The sequence below is a fragment of the Protopterus annectens genome, chromosome 17.part0 (genome assembly GCF_019279795.1).
Source record: "Protopterus annectens isolate FY-2018-M chromosome 17.part0, PAN1.0, whole genome shotgun sequence".
Classification (NCBI taxonomy): Eukaryota; Metazoa; Chordata; order Ceratodontiformes; family Protopteridae; genus Protopterus; species Protopterus annectens.
Genome location: NC_056751.1, coordinates 128537362 through 128559652, shown reverse-complemented (window position 1 = coordinate 128559652; position 22291 = coordinate 128537362). Strand labels below are relative to the sequence as shown.

The following is a 22291-nucleotide window of genomic DNA, read 5'->3' as shown; positions in this document are numbered from 1 at the left end:
TAAAGTGATTTAATTTCAAATAGTTTTCTAAAGTTTGCTGGAGTGAGGTTAACCCTCCAGTTTCCTCAGTTAACATACACATTTAAACAGTTACAATAGTGCATGTACATTTCTGTTCTCTTCCAGTAGGGGCACACTGTCGATACATTTTAAGCACAATCACTTTACAAATACCTTTTCAACACAAACATCTGTACAGTACACATATATATACACATGATATACACATGATAAAACAGTTTGATATACACGTGACGTACAGTTCTTATACATTTGTAACACAAGCATCTTGTATAAATTAGTTTGATATTCACAAATGACATATAATTATTTACAAAATTCCAGTTAGCTGTGATGGCAGTACCTTCTTTCGTCACAACCAGTCTGCCCCTTCAGCCTTTCTACCTCTGAGAAAATAGTCTGAAAAAGCGATACAGTACCAACTAATGAGCTCAACTGAATGGACACTTACCCCCAAAGAACAGCCAATGTCTCCATATTTCCATATTCCAGCGTAATTACATTTCTAAGTCTGTCTTTTTTAGTATGCAAACCCACCCTTCTCTTAAAAGCAAGAGGTGTTCTAGGTGCATTCCTGTTGCTAAATCCACTCCGACTCCATCTCAGAAGCCTTCTTTTCAGTGCAGACCTGTCTCTCTGTGATGTTTGGCCTTTCCTTTGTCTGTCTGTCTTTCTCTGTTTCTTCCAAATTAAGATCAAATCATCTCAGACCCTTGAGTGCTGTCTATCATTTGTCAGGGTTGTTTCATAGTTTGGAAGTCCCCCTTTCAGGTATTCCTCATCCTTTTCTTGAACATTCTCTTGAACAGCTTCCACATTTTCCGGAGGTTCTGCAATCTCATTTGGATTAAGTCACTATTGAACCTGTGGCCCCCCACCCAAGTAAGGAAAGGTTTTACTCTAGAATGTTTTTGTTTCCTCAAAAGGAGGCTACTTGGAGACCAGTTCTGGAGCTTTTTCTGATCAACAATTTTCTCAAGGTTCCTTCTTTCTGTTTGCTGTCCCTTCAGACCTTGTTTACTCTTCTTCTTTCCCAGGCATTTTTGGTTTCTCTAGACCTCGAGGATTCATATCTTCATATTCCCATTCACCCTCTTTTCAGGAAATTTTTGTGTTTGTCTGTTTGTTCCTTGCATTTTCAGTATTCTGCTCTGCCCTTTGGCTTTTTTTCTGCCCCAAGGGTATTCGCCAATTGCCTTGCTTGTGTCATTGCTCTTTGCAGGCTTCAGGGGTTACAGATTTTTTGTCATCTGAACTTCCTGCTCATTCAGGCTCCTCCCAGCAATCTGTACACAATGTAGGGTTCACCATAAATCTGAAGAAATCAGTCCTGACACTCTCCCAGGCTAATGTTTTTCTTGGATGCAGGCTTCAGACTGCTCTCTTGCTGCTTCTAAGGTTCTATCTCCGACAACCTTCTTCCAGTCCCTTCTTCCTCTCTCATGGCCAGGGAATGTCTCAGGGCTGTTGGATTTATGGCTTCCACTATTCCTATGCTCCCTGTTGCCAGGCTGCACATTAGAAAATTTCAGTAGTAGCTTACATCAGTGTGACACTAACATTGTCACTCCCTTGGAGTTCCCTGTTCCTTTTCTTCATTTCTCTTTTAACTTTAACTTCAGGGGTGGATTCATCAACTCTCTCTCTTTCAGTCCAGTGCTTCCCTTCCAAGCTATGGTTCATGAAGTATTTGTGGACGCTTCAGATTTTGGGTGGTGAGTTTATTGTGGCTTCCCAAAGGTCCAGTGTCTCTGCCCTCCTCATCAGAGGTCAGACCATGTCAACTTAAAAGAAATGAGAGCCCTGCTCCTGGCCCTGCAAGCTTTTAATTCTCTTTTCCACCCCAGCCCTCTCAACGTCTTCACAGACCAATTCCATTGTTGTATGTTTTGTCAACAAGTAAGGGGGTATGAGGTCCTGTCTCCTTTACAGGTCTCAGGCCTGGGATTTGGCTATTGAGTAACAAATGACTCTTCGGTTTGCATTCCTTCAGAGCACAATCTAGGGGCAGACTTTTTGAGCAGGTACAGAACCACAGGCTCAGAAATGGATGCTTCACAGAGATGTGTTCCTGGACACAAGTCCATCAGCGGGGTGTTCCTTAGAAAGATGTTTTTGCCTCTTTTCTGAACAGACAGTTTTCTGTATTCTGTTCCTGAGTTACAAGTCCTCTGACTTGGAAAGTGAGCACCCTACCCTTTCTTTAAAAGGGCTGCTTCGCTATTCTTCCTCTGTTGCCACAGGTTCTGCACATCATCAGGCAGGACTCTCCCAGCATCTTGCTGGTGACTCCATTTTGGCTGGACAGCATTGGTTCCCCCCTTTTTTTCTCACTTGGCCAGGGGCTGTCACTACAAGTTATCTCATCGGGTGGATGTCCTTCCATTCATATGCTGCTGTATCCATAACATAAGGGAGTCTGCCTCTGATCGACTCATGTATGTCCGGCCATCTTGCAAAAGATAGATGCTACTGCAAAGGTGCGTGTGATGTCCAATGTCTCTGTCTGGTACAAAAAGGACATCAGCACGCACCTACCTCAGTGCTTTTCCGTCACCTCTGTGACTGCCAACTCCGGTCATCGCTCCTTTAGAAAAGTGAATTTGTCTTATCCGACTTCAGATGAGTACCCCATAGGGGAGTTTTGATTACCTTTTTGCTACCGTTTTAGGTTTTCATGTCAGGTAGAAAGGGCAAGTGTAGATGTGGAATGCAGATTCCACACAAGGACTTGCATGAGCTCTGCCTGTTTTGTTTAGGCCAAGAACACAACCACATTTCTTGTGATATTTGTCAGGCCTTCATCCCTAAAACCCTTAGAAGTCACCTTGCAGCTTTAAATCTTTACTTAGAGAACCAGCAACTCAAATGTCTGACTAAAGAAATGGATCTGACTTCGGGCTCCTTGGATGAGTCGCCAGTCAAAAAGGCCAAAAAATTGTAACCTGAACCATCTGCTGCACATACTATTCCAGTCATACCTCTTGACGCTGGTGAAGGCTTGGAGTCCAAGCCGGAATCCTCAGATCTTCCTTTGGTGTATACCCAGGAGGAGCCACTGACACATCCCAGAGGAAATTGCAACCGTCTGAATTGGTCGCCTGGGGGGGGTTTAGGCTCATTAATTTTTGAGGGCCTGTGTGGAGTTTCTCAAATTATAGTTTGCAAGGATGTTTCCAGAGACATTGTGGAGTGCCACCCTGTGTCCTGCTCTCCATCTCTAGATCACATCTCTGATACGGCGGTGGCAGAGTCGCACAAAAAGAATAAGCAAAAGACATAGCATATTGCTCCTTCAGCGATGCCCGCACCCTACAACCAGGCACCTGACTGGGAAAGCCATTGCTCAAAGCCTTTTAAACACATTCCTTGTCTTATGCCAGGCCTCTGCTCCGGCCCAGGCCCCAACTGCATCTACCCCTAATGGTAAACTTGTTACTGGTGTCCCTACTAAAGAAGAGGATTCCTCTGGGGATGAATTCCTTACTTAGACTTCACAAATTGCATCCCCCTATGGGGTACGCTTTCCCAGAGGAAAAGATTCCCCAGGGGAAGACATCACCTTTGGAGAGACTATTGTTCAGATGAAAGACTTTTTCAAGTGAGACAGCAGCCAACTCACTGAGACCCAAAATAGGTATTAAGATCTTTTACAAATGGAGTCTCCTAACCCATCTGCTGTATCTGCAGTGCATACTGCTTTCTTGGATACTTTTCTCGCTGCTTCTAAAAACTCAGATGCCCAACCCCAACTCCCACCCCTGCACCCAAGAGCCCAGATAGGTTTAACAGAGTTCTGGAGGATGCAAAATTTCTTTACAAGGCTCTTCCTGCAGACCCTTCCATTATTTCTGTGGCTGCAAATAAAACCTCCAAGTTACCCCCCTCCACCTCTTTCCTCTCCGACAAGGAGAGCAGATTAATGGAGGGCCTAGGCAAAAAAGTCTGCACATCTGCTACTTTAGCAGTGAGAGCCATTAACTTCCAAACTCACATGGCCAAATACTTAACTGGCTGTTGTTTCTGGTGTGGCTAAACAATTGGGGGACCTCTCTGACTCCCTGGCCAAGGCAAAAATCTCTACTCTTTTGAATTCCTGCACTCACGTAACTAAGCACTCTATCAAGTGCAGTTATGCTGCAGTACAGGCCTCATCAGGAGCTGCTGCTTCAGGGTCTGTCACCAGGAGACCAGGAGATATTCCTGGCTTAGGTTGCAATCTCTCCTTGATGACATTAAGTCTAAACTCCTCCCTTAGACTACAAAGCTCTGTTTGGTTCAGCAGCTGCTGAACTTTTCAAGGCCCTTCAAGAGAAGGGCAAGGAGCTGCAGGATCTGAGACACATTTTTGTCTCCCTGGTTCCACATTTTCAAAGGAACTACCCTGCTAAAACCTCCTTTGTGAGGAGGCCTGCCAGACAGATGCCACTCAAAAGTAAGAGAGCTTCCAGGAAACAGTCCTCCTGTAGCTCTGCTCCCTCTACCCTTACTCCCAGACAGCCCTTTCAGGCTAAGCCTGGTAGCCTGTGACTACCAAGCATTGGATCCAGACACCCCTCTTTGCATGTGTCTCTCTCTCTTTTTGCCCTTCTCTGCCTGGAATCAGGTCACTCAGGACTCTTGAGTCCTCTCTATAATATAACAGGGATACTTCATGGTATGGGAGTCCAGACTTACTCCTAAAGGTATTCCACAACCCCCTTGAGACCAACTGGCTTATTTTCTTTTTCTACAGGAACTCTTTGCACAAGGAACAATTAGAGGTACCTCCTCATGTAAGAGGAAAGGGATTTTACTCCAGGATGTTCCTGGTTCCCAGGAAAGAAAGCCCCTGGAGACCAATCCTGGATTTGTCCATCTCAACACCTTCCTCCATGTACCCTCCTTTCAGATGCTCACTCTTCATACCCTTCTTCCCCTGATCCTCACCCAGGCCTTCTTGGTGTCCTTGGATATAAAGGACATCTACTTACACATCCCAATCCATCCCCTCTTGAGGAAGTTCCTTCGCTTCTCAGTGGTCTGCACACTTTCAGTTCTGTGCTTTGCCATTTGGTCTCTGTACAGCCCCAAGAGTGTTCACAAAGTGCCTAGCACCAGTCTTGGCCTTTGCCAGAAAAAGGGAAATCCAACTCTTCCCCTATCTAGACAATATCCTCTTTCAGGCTCTGTCTGTTCAAATGGTCTTACAACACCTAGACTTCACTATTTTCCTCTTGGAAAATCTGGTGTTCACTGTAAACCTCAAAAATCATCCCCAATACCCTGACAGGATCATGTGTTCCTGGGATGCAGTTTCCTAACAGGAAAAGTGATGGCCTGTCTTCCCCTAGAAAAAAAATTCTCTCTCTTATTTCAAGGGGTTACTCCCTTTCAAATCCCTGTCTGCCAGGGAGTTTCTCAGGCTCCTGGGATTCATGGCCTCCATCATCCCCATGGTACCCCTTGCAAAGCTTCACATGAGAAAATTCCACTGGTACATGAGAACAGTCTGAAAACAACATCTGCATCCCCTGGAGTTAATGATTTCCATGTCTTTCCAGGAAATTGAATTGGTGAATAGCCCAGATAAAGGCCAACCCAGGCCTGCCCCTATAACCCCTTCTCCCCCAAGCAGGACCTGTTTTCAGATGCTTCTGACACAGGTTGGGGAGCAGCCTTAGGAGAATAGAGTAAGACAAACTCATGGACCCTGACACAGCACAAAGAGCACATCAATATCAAGGAGGGTGAGACCCTTGATGTTAGCCCTCCACATTTTCAAGGATCGTCTCCTGCCAGGCACCCTGAGATGGTACACAGACATTACTGCTGTGCTGTGGTGGGTTCCTATTACATTGTCGAATGCACAGAAGAGCAAAACTGGTGGATATCGACGTTCAGATTGTGGGATTGCAGTACAGTGAAGGCTGGAATATTTGCCCTTTCCTCACTGTAGTGCAATCTCGGAGTTGGTATATATATTTAGCTGGGGGGGCACAGCCCCCCCCCCAAATAAAAGTTGTGATATTTGGCCATTTCGCTCTTCTAACCATTCAAAATTGTTGTCTTTCGACAACATAATATGAACCTGTGCTGTGATAAATCAACAAACCGGGGGGGGGGGGGTTAAGGCACTACCTCCTGTGCAGATTGGCTCTGCAGGAATGGGAAATCACCCTAGAGAGACTAGTCATCATTCTAGCCATCCACATACTTCTAGCCATCCACATACCTTCAGCAGACAATGTGATGGCAGAGAACCATGACTGAATCACACGAATTAATGCTAAATAGGGATTTGTTCCTGGACCTGATCCATTGATGGGGTATTCTGGTTGTGGATCTGTTTGTCTCCCCCATGAACAGACAGCTTCCAACCTTCTCCTCCAGGGTACCACATTACAAAGCATGGAGGGTGAATGCTCTTTCATTCCATTGGAAGGCAATGTAAGCTTATGCCTCCTTTCCCACTCATACAAAATGTTCTGCTGAAAATTCAAAAAGAACAACCAAAAATCTTGTTGGTGATCCACTATTGGCTAAGGCAGCGTTGGTTCCCCCATTACACCAGCTAGCCAAGGGCAATAATCACAAGTTACCCCACTGGATGGACCTGCTCACACAGGAAAAGAGAACGCTCTTACACCCCCAACTGTCCACTCCGAACCTTACATTCTGGGTGATAGGGCACTGATTCCCTTCAGACACTTGTGCACAGAGGATGTGCTGCAGGTTGTGCAGTAGGCCAGAAAAACATCTACCAGCAAAATCATGTCTATCCAAGTGGAAGAGATTTTCTGTTTGGTGTCAAAAACACAATTTACAACCACTTGCAGTAGAACCACCAGTGGTCTTGTCCTTCCTGTGTGAATTGATGAAATCTGGACTGTTTTATTCTTCAATTAAGACCCACTTATCTGCCATCTCAGCATGCCTTCCACTCACCCCACTTCTGGCTTCTAGGTTAGAAGTTAAGCTGTTTTTGAAAGGGGTTCTACACCTTAGACCTCCAAGGAAGCCCATTCCTCCTCCTTGAGATCTAAATTTTGTTCTGGAAAAGTTGACACACTCACCCTTTGAGCCAGCCAAAGAGTGCTCTCTCCTGTACTGTACATGGAAAACTCTACCCTTGGTGGCCATTACTTCAGCCAGAAGGCTTTCTGAACTGCAAGCCCTCATGGCCTTGCATCCTTTTACATTTTTCCATAAGGGCAGGGTGTGTTTACTTACTAACCTATCCTTCATGCCCAAAGTGATCAATGAGCTTTCCTTGAATAAGGCCATTAACCTCCCGACCTTCTACCCTTTACCCCCAGAATCCTGTTGAAAGGATCCTACACTTCTTGGATGTACATAGACAACTCGGATACTATTTGGCCAATACCAAATCCCTCCTTAAATTGGGCAGGGTGTTTGTCTCCTACCACCCAAGAGCCCTGGGACACCCTGTTTCCAACAAAACATACCCTCTTGAATTTCTAAAACCATCTCCTTTTGCTATACAGCTCATGGCAGAAGATGCATTCCACTAGGGCAGTGTCCTCCTCTGGGGCTTTCTTTAAGGGTTTGGATACAGTTGCCATTTTAGAAGCAGCTACATGGTCCTCTGTCCATACCATTGCCAAACACTATAAGCTGGACATAATTTCTAGAGCAGGAGCAGGTTTTGCCAGAGCTTTTGTGGAAAATGCTTCTGTTCCTTCTCCCAAGTCTTAACAGGAGCTTTTCCACTCTCCCTTGTGTTATGGATACAGCAGCACATGAATAGAAGGACATAGTATTGTATAAAATCTTACCATAACATTAGATGTCTTTCTCTCCTACATGCTGCTGTATAGTTTCCCAGCCTGCCTTCCCCCTGACACCCATTCACGCATGTTTTTCGAACGCCACTCGTTCAAAAGACATGCGTGAATGGACATGCCTTCGTTGAAGGTTGGACATTGGGCTGGCACCTCAGCACCATAAAAATCGACTGCCAATCTTTAGTGGACCGGAGTTCCGCTGTGGCGAACCCTAACCGGGAAAAGCCGAAAGAAAAACATTCAGAACAGACATACATTTACTGATGTCTGGAACAAATAAAGTACAGTTGTGTAAAATTTTACCATAACAGTAAATGTCATTCTTTTCATTGTTTAAGTATTCTTTACATAAGGGATCTCCTACCAAGGATAGCCCAACATCCAACCAGTAAACCAAAGCCTTTGCATCTTATAGGTGCCGTATATCACACATATGCTCCCTGTGTAAAAGTACTTATTTTTGTCAATAGACTTTGTGTTCTGTTTTTTGGGATGCATAGAAAATGTTTTGTATAGTCTGATTCTCTTTCTTGCCTCAAGTAAAATATCTAGGGTTGAAGAAAATTATTACTTGCATGAATGAAACTTTGATTTGTGGCTAGATTTGACCAGCATGGTGATGCAATTGATAGGAAGCACAGCTGACCCATATTAATGAAGATCAAGTCCAGGAGTTTATCGTCTTCAGTTGGGGTTTGGATTAAGTGGTCCAGAAAGTTTCTGTTGAAGTCCAGAAATCTTTGGATATACATGGTAAAGGGATGTATACATTTCCCAGTTAATGAGATAGTTGAAGTCCCCTAGGAGAATGATTTTTTGAATAATGCATAGGGACCTCATACTAGGTAGATAGGAGTTGTGGGCTGAGGGCGACATAGAGGGGGGTCTTATAGTTAGCCATGATGTGGCAAGGGGTCTTGTTAATGGCAAGTTATGTGTGAAGGTTTTACAGATTATCTTGTATAAATAATCTAGAAGTGAAGAGTGGAGAACCAAATGGCGGCACAGTGGTTTAGAGGTTAATGTTTTCACCTCACAAAAAGAGGTTCTCCAGTTTGATTCTGAGCTGGGATGCCTTTTGTGCATAGTCTGCATGTTCTCCCTGTATTCGTGTGGGTTTCCTCCGGGTGCTCCTGTCCCCCCCCCCCACATTCCAAAGACATTCATCTGGAGGGTGTCTCTCTGGGCCTTCGCTGAAAATGGACTCTGTCACAGTCCGACTTTCCTGTAAACAAATGTTAAAGTGGAGAGCCAGAACCACCTCCCTCTCCTCAAGAGTGGGCAAACACGCAGTGGCCATTCACTCCTATCCTTCCCATTCTGTCCCTCAGGCACTTGAGTTGCTAATCGAACTATTTCCCTGCTATTGTGGTCAGGACTTTATCCTTGTATCCCAGCAGAGCTTACATGTCACTTAAATAATCTTGAAGGTGACTGTACCCGAGTTCAAAAGTGAGAGAGAAATATTTAGTTTTGGACTTTGGTATAAATTGGTTGACAGCATTTAGTTGCAGGAGCATAGTGTCTGGTGCTGCTGAATTTCATTTAAGTATAGGCTGTGGTAGCTGGTGAGTGTCAGCTTGGAGAAATGCCTAACAATGTAGTCTTTTGTCTCTACTGGGAAAACTGTGGATGGGTCAAAAAACTGTTAATGTGGTCAACAGGAGTTAATTGTGATTCACTACTACACACCCAATCTCTCACAAAATACCATTCTCATTACCTTGATGGAAGAAATTGTTAAAAAGGATGGAGTAACTTACAGACAAGTAGAGCATCTTCAAAATCCTTGAGGTCAGACTTTCTAGTCACAGCTAAATCCCACAATAACTTCTAGACTTGCCAGTGCTTATTACTTAATCTTCAGTTTTCAGTCCAAAAATCCATCAGCATTAGTTTTTTACTTTGTATATTAACTGTGTATTTTTATTGTTTTTTAAATACTTTTTAATCAGCTACCATCCCATAAATTAAATTTGTCTAAACTTGCCTCTGTTTCATTGCATTGCACCCATGCACCAAATTATGTATGTTATTTTTCTTCTATAATTATTGTAGTATATGTATATAGTTAAGCACACACTGATGATGAACAAAAGAAGAGCAAGACTACTGTGGATTTAAAAACAGGTTTTACTGAACCACACCCAAAAGTCACAAAGCACATGAGCCCACTTTTTGGTAAATCCCATTTAGTCACCGGTATAGCACTGCAATATATTATGCCTCTTGTCATATGTTACACTTATTACGTTAGCTTACGGGTTCCTCATTAGTTGTAATTTTATCATATTCCTTATGTATTTTTATGCTGTTCACATTGAACATTTATATAACTTCTGTATAGCTAACGTACCCTTTTTTAACTTTATTAACATTTTATCTGTGCCATTCGTATAGAGTTACAGTGCTGATGACACCTTCAGTTTGTGGTTCATAAATGCACACATGCTGTCACCTGCCTTTACCTGGTGTCCTACCTTTGTCTCTACAGTAAGTTGGAGAAGGAGACCGCAGTTATTCCATTACAGTTCCATGATGATGGTAGAGTAGGTTCTTTTTTTCCTTTAACCTTATCATTAACCTTAACCACCTGACAGACATTGCACTTTGCATGCATGAAATTTATATGCATGTACTAGCTCACGTGAGCTCACATACACACACACATACCCACCCACCATGTGCTGTGGTCTGTTTTCTTGTACCAACCTGTAAGTGTGCTATTGTCGATTCCCTTGCTGTGACATGCGGTCATAGCTTGGTAAGAAACAAAAAAAAAGGGGGGGGGGGCTGTGGATGACTGCAGTGTCTCATTTCCTCTGTCATTTAGTCCTCTGGTACCAAGTCATCTGTGCAGCAAGCATCGACTCTTATTTCCTCTGCAGCAAAACCAAACTTAGTCCAAGAAAAAGTTGATAAATGCGTTTGGTTTTCCAAACTTTGATGATATCTTAACTCCATTCAAAACTGATTCTAGTTGCAGAGTACACAGGCCTAAGCATCATCTCTGGTTGTACCTCTTGCCATTCATTGTTTTGATACTGACAGTTGTTTTGTGTAATATTAATGCATTAGATATGCAGTCACAATTAACAAGCAAATGATTTGCCTTGGCTTGTTATAAACATTGTGGTATGACACAAGAAGTGGTTTTATGCAATTCCATTCTACCACTAGAAGAATAAGTAACTCCTTTGGAATTACAGCAGCTAGCTACTATGTTAGTGCGCAAGTAGAGCCCTAAGTCATTTCTCCACATCATCACTAAATGGATGTCTGTTTTGAATAAAGATGTGTACTTGAGTTGTTATACTTCAGCTTTTGTGTTTTATTTGTGAACAGTAGAAAATGTTATATTTTATATAGTCTGATTCTCTTTCTTGCTCAGAGGAAAATATCAAAGGTTGAGTAAAAATTACTTGCTTCATTGCATTACTAAAGTATGAACTATCATAGGTAGGTACTAGGCTTTCGGCCCAAGGGCCTAAGTAAGCCTAGCCAAGTTCCCTGGCTTACGCCAACCCAAGAAAGTTAATTTCCTGTGCCCCTGTCAAGCAGAGCCACAGAAGTGATCCCCGGGGTGTATTTCCTATTTCCCATCCACTCATCAAGATTTTTCTTGAAGAGTGTTAACGAGTAACTTTGCTTGACATAGATGGGTAACTTGTTCCAGAGTATGGGAAGTCTCTGGAACAGGAATCTATCCCTCCAGCAAGTCCCGTTTATTGTGGTGACAAGGTTTAGGTCCCTAGAGCATGTAGCTCGGAGGGATTGGGATTTCTTTAGGTGTAGCATGTCCAACAGCTCTGGGTTTAACATAGTTTTATATGTTAGGCAGAGATCACCTCGGAGTAGGCGATATGCTACAGAGTAAAGCTGGGTTTTTTTGAGACCATCAGTGTAGGGCATCTGTTTGAGGCCAGTAATTCTTTTTGTGAGGTACTTCTGTGGCCTTTCCAGCTGCTGCAGATGTCTTGTGAGGTACATTCCAAAAGGGGCGTTGTACTGTATAATGGGTCTAATGAGTGTCGAGTAGAAGGGAACAATGACCTCTTTTTTTCCTGGATGAGAACCCTTTTGTGATGTGCCATGTAGAAGGATTTACTGACTACTGTGGCAATGTGATTATCAAAGGAGAGACTACTGTCCACCTTTGTCCCAAGGTCTCATCGCACATTCGGTGTTCAGAAGACTGCTGCCTATGTGGTAGTTCATGGGTCCAGAGTTTTTACCAAAGGGGATAACAGTGCACTTTTTGGCATTGAGCTTGAGACCATGGCTCTGACACCAGGCATCTGTCTCAGAGAGGCCCTTCTGTAGGATGTCCACATCATTTGGGGACTCGACTATAGCTCCTAGTTTGCAGTCATCTGCAAACTTTGTTAGCCAGAGAGCCTTCTGTGTTAGCCTGTACTTCAGAGAAGTAGATACCAAACAGGAGAGGTCCCAGGACTGAACCCTGTGATACTCCACTTGTCATTGATTTGAAGTCAGATTTGGAGTCTGCAACTTTTACAGTGTGGGTTCTGTCAGTGAGCTAGTTGCAACCCATCTTGTGACATAGGGATTTATACCTAGTTTAGTGAGTTTAGCTATAATTCCAGAATGGGGGATGGTGTTGAAAGCCCTGGCAAGGTCAATATAGGCTGTGTGAACTACATTACCCTCGTCTATGGCTTTGGTGACTGCCTCAAAGAAGTCGACCAGGTTCAGGAGACAAGAGCTGCCTTTCACAAACCTGAACTGAGTGGGGTCCAGAGTTTGGATGTTACCAATGTCTTGTTTATGAATTCCATGATGATACGTTCCATGGCCTTGCAGACCAGGCTCGTCAGACTAATAAGGCGATAATTCCCAGGATCAGTGGTGGTTCCTTCTTTGTGGAGTGGGATAACTGTTGCTGTGTGCCATTCAGTGGGCAGAAAGCTTGACATGAGACGATGATTAAACATGGTACTTAGTTGGGGAGCCAGTTCGTTCTAAAGTTCGTGTAAAACGCAGCCTGGGATGTTGTCCGGTCCCATGGATGCTGTGTTTTTGGCTTTAGAGAGTGCTGCTTTTACCTGTGAAGTTGTGATTGCAGGGACTCTGCATTCTCCCTGTATAGATATGGACCCTTAGGGGGTGAGAGGGCGGTAAAGTTAGCACTGAACCTATCTGCCAGGATGTTGGCAATATCAGTTGGCTCTGTAATTTTTGTGCCATTGTGCTGTAACTCACAGCAGATCTGGGTGTTGCCATTGAGATTCTTGACATAGCTATAGAATGCTTTGTGGTTTTCCTTAGAATCAGTGGCAATCTTGTTTTCATAGCTAGCTTTGGAGGATCTTATAAGGGATCTCATCTTCTTGCTGAGGCTGACCAGGGAGCTCCTCCACTCATGGGATTTTACTCTCTTTTGCAACAATTTCTTCCTTCTGTTGTAGAGTTTGTTTATGGCAGGGGACCACCAGATTGGCTTCCTTTTTTTGGAGGATAGAGTCTTTGGTTATGTTTGGAAAAGCATGATCCATGCACTTGTGTAAGTGCTTATGGAGTGCATTTGTGTAGGATTCAGCAGTCATAACTGTATTGTATAACTGTATTGTCCATCTGCATGGGTGTCATGAAGTTCACCACTTCTGTCTTAAGAAGCATGAAGTTGGCTTTGGAGAATTTTTTTACCGTGGTTTCCTTAATGGGGGGTGGGGGCGGGATGTGGATATCTATGGTGATTAGCTTATGGTCAGATCTGACCAAAGAGGAGTTGACTTCAGGTGTGAAACACCGGTCACTCATGTTGGCAATGACTAGGTCAAGGATATTATTGCCCCTGGTGGGGATGTGGTAAGTTGATCCAGGGCATTGGAGTTTATGAATTCCAGAAAGCACTGAGCGAAGGTATTGGTACATGAGTAGTTTTCCCAATTAATGGTGGGGTAGTTGAAATCACCCAATATAAGGGTGTTTGGTTGAACCCTAATATTTTCCAGTATATCAAGAAAAGAGGAGTGGGAATCCTGGGACATGGTGGGGTATCTGTAGCAAGCTACAATTTGGATTGCAGTTTTGCTCAGAGTTAGTTGCACTTAGAAAACCTCGGGTGCATTATGCTGAACAACTAGCCTGGAGGTGTGGATATCCTTAATGAATATGGACACATCTCCACCTTTGGTGTTCCGGTCCAGGTTAGATGGCCGAAAAGTGTAGTATGAGTTATAGCCTGGTAATGCAGAGGTGCTCTCTGGAGCCTTGAAGCAGGTCTCAGTCACTGCACAGACATCGATGTTCTCCATTTTAAGGAGTGGCTCAAGTGAGTGCATTTTGAGATTTAGACTTCTAGCATTGAGTAGCATTACCCTCAGTTTTTGTTTGCCTGTTCCTGTTATGGTGGTGAATTTGTCATTTGCACCTTGCCTAAAAAAGGCACTATAGGGGCGGCAAGAGCCTTTGCCAGTATCCGGAATCCCAGGGGGTAACAGGTGCAGGCCATCTCTGGCAAAGCATCGTGGTCTGTCGACCATGTCGTCCCAGGCAGACGGATACTGGACCCCTTAGAATGACACCAGAAGATTAGCCAATTGTTGAAGTCAGTCATTTTGTCCTTGTACTGTGGTATCATTCTGGGTGATGGCAGGATGCTACTCAGGGCTAGGGTCATACCTGCCTGGGCTACAAGATTGGAGAGTTCTTCCATGTCTGTTTTCATGTAGTCCAGGGAGGTACGTCTCAGGTCAAGTCATGTATTTGTGTAAGCCGTATAATTTCACTGTAAAAGCAGTTATCCTTCACTAAAAATTACAACAGGATTCAATTTTTATTATAATCCTAAGTGATATTGTTCTCTCTTTATAAGGTGATTGTTTAAAACTTTAGAAAATTAAAGTGATCCAGGTTCGGGGTGAAGTGAGCAGCTATACAATTTATCTCTGAGCTGAGTACTAACCATTATTTGAGATAAAAACTTATGTTGGGCATCTAGAAGGCAGAGCTGCAGATTCTTCTGTTCCTATGTTGCAGTATTTTTTTACATGAGTCGTGATTGCCAAAGGCGATCCCGATGTCTGTTCAGTATATAAAAGCCTTTTACCACTGAAGGGTACAAGGGATGTCGCACACAGACCCACAGACAGTGTAGGCCGTAAAAGTGAAATCTGAATGTGCCATCCTCAGAACTTCTCTGCCGCCAGTCTGAGTGCCTTCTTCACCCATCTGTCTGCTCGCCTGAGTTGTTTGCTGGTGTACAAGATTCAGTTAAGTGCCCTGTTGGAGTTTTTCTTTTTTACCTTTTGCTACTGCTTTTGTTTGAGGTTACATGTCATCCAAGAAAGGCAAGTGCCAGTGTGGCAGGTTAACCCCACATAACAAGATCAGATTCTGCTTAGGGCCTAGTCATGACCATAAGTCTTGCCCTATCTGTCAGGCATTTGTTCTGAAGACCCTACAGAGCCGCCATTCCTCTGTTAGCATCTACCTTGAAAATCAGAGGCATAAAGGGTTAGCAAGCGACATTGTGGAGTGTACGTTGGGGACCTGAGCCTGCGAAGAAGGCTGAGAAACTCGTCTCTTACTTCGGTTGCATCTCCCATTTCCAACATCCCTCTCAAGGCCGATGACCCGGAGTCAGTTTGGATACTTGACTTGGATTCCTTCCTTGGCGGGTACTGCTTTGGAGGCCATCAGGGATTCAGCTTCTGACGAATCCTCTGAGGTTTTGCAGATGTCTGTTTTGGATGGACAGGGGGAACCTAGGCTCACTCTTTCGGAAGTACCTCAAAGTGTCCCACAAATTTTAGTCTGGGAGGATGTTCTGACAGCGGGCACACTGGGTAGGAATAGGTTGGGCCTTTCCAATTTGCACAAACTAGATGGCCACTTTAAAAAGAAACAGAAAACTAAACATGTTTCTGTCTGTCAGGAGTTGTCTGACTGGCAGGCCTTTTCCCAAGGCCTGTTTAATGCTTTCATGCCTTTAGGCCTCCCTCAGGGGTCTCCCTTCTAAATTCTTCCTGATAATGAAGATTCCTCAGAGGATGAATCCCTGGCTTACTCTGCCCAGATTTCATCTCCTTTGGAGTATGCTTCCCTTGAGGAAGAATCTAATGGCACTGAGTCTTCTGGTGAGAATATCGCATTTAGGGAGATTATTGCACGGATGAGGGAGTACTGTAGATGGTACTGCTTTCAGATCTCTGAGGTGCAGAAACGATACTATTTGTTTTAAATGAACCATCTGCTGTGCCTCTTGTTTTACCAGCTTTTCTTGATGCCTTCTCATCTGCATCAAAGGTTTCAGATGCTCAGTCTGCTGCCTTTAAAAGGCCAGATTGGTTTTACAAAGTTCCAGAGGACTGTAAATTCCTTTACATATGCACTTTTGCAGATCCAGTTGTGGTTTCTGTGGCTGCTGATAAACCATCCTGACCTCTGCCATCCACTTCACTACTTTCTGATAAGAAGAGTAGAATTATGGAAAGGTTGGGGAAAAAGGTATTCACCTCCGCTTTCCTTGCTATCAGCTACCAAACCCATATCACTAAGTATGCCTTGGCCCTTTCTCAGCTGCTCAGCTTCTGTCTGACTTTCCAAGTTCAGAAGTTAATTCTCAGCTCTGCTCTGTTCTGGGGGCTTCTTCTCGGGAGACCCATCATTCCATTAAATGTGGCTATGATGCAGCTTGTAGAGCTGCTGCAACGGGCTCAGTCTTGAGGAGATATTACTGGTTGAGGCTTCAACCATTCCCTGATGATTTTAAGGCTAATATTGTGGATGCCCCTTTAGATAATAACGCCTTATTTGAGACAGCTGTATCTAATTTGTTAAAGTCTCTGCAGGAGAAAGGTAAAGAGTTCCAGGATTTAAGGCACAATTTGATGTCAGTTGTCATTAATGTCCTCAGCTGTTGGGTTTGGATCCGACGCCTTGATGCTGACAAAGGGGTATGTAGGAAAGGCAACTGTTACTTGCACAGTGACTGATAGCTCATTGAACCCAGCAGCTTGAATGCCTCTTACAAAAGGCATCCACGAGGTGTTCAAAAATGTTGGCTAAAGTAAACAATAAATGTGCTGTTTGTAAGAAGGAAGGGACTGTATTTGTCATGTGTTATATGGGGTCCCTGCTACCATGTAGCTATTTTTAATAGTCAGTTGTTCACATTCCTTCTTTTTCCTACATTTTTTGAATGATGACATTCTACATTGTCTGCTACAGGTTGTATTGGTCAGCGACACAGCTCTTAACCTTTCATCACCCAAATGCTGAACAAATGGGCACAATTTGAAACGCCTAGTAACAGCTTACTAACAACTTCATCGAAGAAGCTCACAGGATGGTTAAAGTGTGTTATTTTGATGAATTAATATAATTATTATTGATCGTGGACAAGTTATTTTTATGAATTAATATGATTCATTATTGTTTACTGTGGATATTGGTTTACAAACATTCTTAACACTGAATGTGTTGCAGACCATTTCGATGTGCAACAATGAAGAACATGGACTTTTTAAGACTCAAAATGAGGAATGTTCCTCATAAAGAGGTACACTTGAGAGGTATGATCAGCAATTTATCATGATCGGGCTAGCATTCCACCGCTCACAGAATTCAGTTTAGAGGAAATCGATTTCAAGTAACAAAAAAAAAATGCAATGATGTATCCAAACTGATTTGTACAAGCAGATTGCATTTATGGCTTCTTAAAATATTTTGAGTGGAAACTAATGTGATGCTGGGAACCAGACATGATGTTTTGACTTTTTCTTAATATGGAAAAAACAAGTTTCATGTTGTGTGTATACTGGAGGGAGATGTGTCTATTTACAGTATCTTGCCTTTAAAGAAGTATTCATTCGTTCAGTTATTACAGGGCTTATTAGTAGCTGGAGTTTGTCTCAACATTCACTTTGGTATAAGGTGTAGAACTTATCCTGGCTAAGACACATGTCCATCATATAAAACACATACATGAAGAACACATATACCTGTGAGCAGTTTGGGAGATCACCATTTCGCCTACAGTATTTCTTTGGGTTGTGGGAAGAAACCAGAGCCCCCTGTTAATCCACGTAGACATGGAGGGGGGTGTCTCGACTCCACACACAAGGCATTCTGCCAAGAACCATTGCAAAGTACCAAGCACTGTGAGGGAGATATACTGCTGGCCGCACCATTCCCTTAGTCAGCTTTAGAGAAATATTAACTTCCTGAATTAATTATTGCAGTATACTGATATGTTTGCTGTCTAATTAATTTTCTTTTCTACTCTACTACTGGAGTCCAGCGCTAGTGCAAGAAGTATTCTGTTATCTTACATCCTCTCTACTTTTGGGTCAGAACAAAACTGAGTGAAGTAAAAGGGAATGTGGTGGAGGTATTTTTGAACAACTGGTACACATTCATTGCCCTTACCTAAGTGCCACTTAATTCCTTGAGCTGAAGTTCGACTCTGAGGCTCATATGTGGTAGTAAAATTGAAGTAGTAAAGCATAGTAAATGCAATTGAAAAATCAGTAATTTATTATACGTGTGCATTTTTCCTTGTTTTAATTACCTTTTTTTTCTGTAAAATATGTAGGACAGCTTTAGACTGGGCAAGACATTTTGGACAAACCGAGACTGTAGATTTGTTGCAGTCTTTCACGTAAGTTTGAAATATTGACTTTATTTTCCTGTCTATTTTTTCAATATTTTCATTAACATTTGCTTAATTATATATTCATGTGTAATCAGATGCAATGATTTAAAAAGGTGATGCTAAGTTTAGAAAATGGACTGGCTAAGATCACAGTTTCAGGATGCAAAAGGATAGTTCTTAAATCACCTGGTGCTTTACTGCATTCCCCATTGTTTTCCCCTACAGCAGAAATGTAGTTCACTGAACCTCCCCTTTTCAATATTTTGTGAGCAAGCTTTTGATGGTATTATTTTTTATCACTCACTTGACTTTCTTCATGCCCTTCCTGTGTATTTTCAAATCCATCCACTGTTTCTTATCCTGCTAGCTTCCCGTAGAGAATATTCATTTGTCAGGTATCATTTCAGTGCAGATGTTAATGCATTTCCTGTGTAGTGTATTTCTATCCATGCAAGTATTTTTTTGTTGAGCATGTGCTTAGACTTGTGCAAGACCCTTTTTAGCCACTATGCAGGCCAAAAGGCAGCAACACAAGGAAGACATTACAGTTAGAACATCCAGCAAATGGTAAGAAATAATGTGTACTGCAAAATTGGAGTGGCAGTAAACTAATATATAGAGCAAAGAGAACATATTCAGTCATCGCAGAAATTATACAAGTATAGTCCGTATTTGCAGTTGACTAATAGAATATTACAAGTTTGAGCAAACTAGAACACATAAATAACTGCTCAGACAAAAATAGCAGAATACAGAACATTAATCAAGCAGTATCTCTAAAACAAGTACTTTGTTCTTTTAAGTGTTCCTTTGTTTTGTATTTATTTTTTTAATTGGGCAGTGTTACCTGAAGCTGCAGTTGTATTAGGAAACCTACTCCAAGGTGCAACGGCAATTTTATGAAAGTACTTCTTGGTTATTGCTAGTGAGAAGAGTTGTGGATTAGGTTTGAGAGAGGATTTGGACCAGAGTAAATGGTATTTTGTTAAGGAGGCACCACTCATTAAGATACTTGAAAAGGTATTGAGTAGGTAGACCTTTTTCAGACAGGTAGCCATTTAGCTTTTTTAATGAAAATGCATTTATGCTAGGTATATCAGTCTTAAAATCTTGTTTGTGTTTTGAATTAAGGAGGTGTTTTGACTGGAATGGGATGCAGTAATGTGTAATTTGTACTTTGTGTGGGAGTAAGTACTTCATTATCAGTGGCACATCCAGCTTGTCTGGTAAGCAAGTTAGAAATGCTGTATGTGATTTTAAGTTGCAGCAGAACCCCAGTGGTGATCATTTCTGTATGGCTGTGGAAGGTAAGTGTTGTCTTAGAAATGCACTTTAGATAAAGCATAATTCCTAATCACTTATTTAAATGGTACAAAATAGTAGTAGTGTGCAAAACTAAACTATTAGGAGTTATAAGAGATGACAATATGCAATTCAACTTGCATATACAGCAGGTCATCCAAAAAAAAAAAAAAACAAAAGTTGGAGTACTTTAGAGAGCCAGTAATATCTGAAAGACAGTTGGGTGGGCAATGTGTCCAGTTTTCCAACTTGGGTTACTTGGGATAGCTGTGTTGGAGATGGGCATAAAACCAGTCAACCTGCCAAACATGAGCTAAGAATTGCTGCACTCCATATAGGTTCACTGACAGGACAGAACTTTCAGAGTGGATGACATGATAATAAGGAGGAGGCTGGACATCCTGTGTATCCAGGGGACAAGATGGAAGGGCAGTGCAGCAGAGACACTTGGGATCCAGAATCTACTACTCAGGAGGGCGATAGGCTAGAAATGGTGTTGGAATTGTGATGAGAGAGAGGCTTCAGAAGGCAGTGAGGGATGAAATCAGAGTTTAGTGACAGAATCATGGCAGTCGGACTCCAGCCTAATGATAGGGCAGTATTCATAGTCTCAGCTATGCCCCACAGCAGGGTTGTGATAGTGAGGAAAAGAGTGCATTTAGACAGCAGTTGCAGAACCTGCTAGATAAAGCAGGACAACACGAATTGGTGTTGATAATGGATGACTTGAATGCACAGACTGGGACAGACAGAACCAGATCTTACAACTGCCTGAGTCCACATGGGTGGGGCAACAGGAATAAAAAAAGGAGAGGCCATTCTAGAATTCTGTCTGGCAAATGGCTTGATGGTAACTAACACATGATTCATATTTTAAAACTTTCATTATGTTTTAGTCTGGTGAGGTCAGCAAATGTGTATACTGTCCTACGGTTGCAGATGTATACATGTGATCAATTTTGAGGAGGCTCATACCTCCTTCAGAATGAGGAATGTATGATCTTGGTATACACTGATTTTTTATACATCATTTGATAAGCTTGAAACATTTTTCTTGTTTTCCTGTCCAACTGATCCTGTACCTTTTGGAGCCAGTCATTTGCCCCAGAATGTAAGTTAGAATAGGAAGAGCAGCTTGGTTATAGTTTGGACTGTGTTCCTAGTTATCAGGGCTGTTTTCATTATTAATTTTAGTCTTCTAACTTATTCTTTACTGAGTTTTGCTTGCTTTTGTTCATGTTTTATTGTTGTTCCTTCATCAGTTCCCAAATATTTATACACTCCCTCCTGCTCATGTTCCTTTATAATTGCATTCCTGTCCCACACTGATATTTTCTTGGTGCTGCAGCTTTCCTGCTTTAAATGTTGCCTTAGCACATGTATTAAGACCAAGTGATATTCTTGTATCATCTGAGAAAGTTTTAATCACTTGCAGTTGTGTTTTCAGCTTCTCATCTGATGAACTATACAGTTTCAAATCATCCACAAAAAGATAAGTCTTTACACTTAGTTGTTTTCTGGGAACCAAACTGTAATCATGACCTGATCTGTTACTGGGTTAAAGGCAAGACAAAAGAGTAGCGATGATAGTCACCCTGGAATATCCCCCTTTGAATTTTTTTTTTATGTCTGGGATAGTAATTTGTCCTTTATTACGGCTTATCTGCAAAGTGGTTTGCCACTGTTTTTGGTCACTGTAATATAATTGATCAGTGCAGGGTGTATGTTATATATCTGTAAGCACTTCTTTATCCATGACTATGGGATGCTGTCAAATGTTGTTTTTGTAATCTGTCCATGCAGTACTTAGATTTTTTCCCTTTTTACAATTCTCCATTATGACTATTTAACAGCAAGTGGTCCTTTTTTCTGTATGACTTTCCTTTTACATTTTTATTCTATTCCCATCATTGAATTTTCTTCTAAATGACTATTAACTCTGTTAGTATAAGTTCCAGTATGTAGTTTATACATCGTCGGAAGGCAAGTTATATCGGTTTAGTTTTTATGATAACTTGCAAATTCTCTCTAAAGGAGGAGTATTGTTTTTCCTGTTAACCAGGTTGGTGTCTGTTTGAGATACGCATATAAGTAGTTCTTACTCAAGGCTAAATCTTCATGTAAAGACATTAGTACATTTAGGCTGAAATAAGGTACTGCATCTGGGCCTGGAGTTTTCCAATTAGGAGCTTTTCTTGATTTTATTTCAGTTTCTCTGTCCGTTTCTTCATCGCATTTCATATCTTGTACATTTGAACTTCTTACTATTTCTTTTACTCCTACTAACCAGTCAGCATCTTTGCTATTCTCCACAGGATCTTCATAGATATTTCTCCAAAATATATGTATTTCTTCTTTTTTTGGTGGTGTTCCTCTTTCTTTTGCTTTGTTTCCCAGTTCTCCATAAAACCTTTTTCAGTCATCAATAAATTGCCTATTATGTACTTTTCCGTTATATTTGTCTGCATATTTTCTAAGCTTTTTTGCCTATGCTGTTATGTTTTGTCTGTTATTTGCAATAGTTTTACTAGATCCTGGTCTGTTCTGATACTGCACCTTG

At 42.1% G+C, this 22291-nt stretch overlaps 1 protein-coding gene across 1 annotated transcript in view; it reads left to right on the top strand.

Moving 5' to 3' along the window:
* YTHDC2 (YTH domain containing 2) overlaps positions 1–22291 on the top strand; it is a 1963388-nt gene that overhangs the window by 959180 nt on the left and 981917 nt on the right. Inside the window, exon 15 of the mRNA XM_044059160.1 lies at positions 18370–18435. Coding sequence (XP_043915095.1) covers positions 18370–18435 — 66 coding nt within the window. The remainder of the gene's footprint in view (positions 1–18369; positions 18436–22291) is intronic.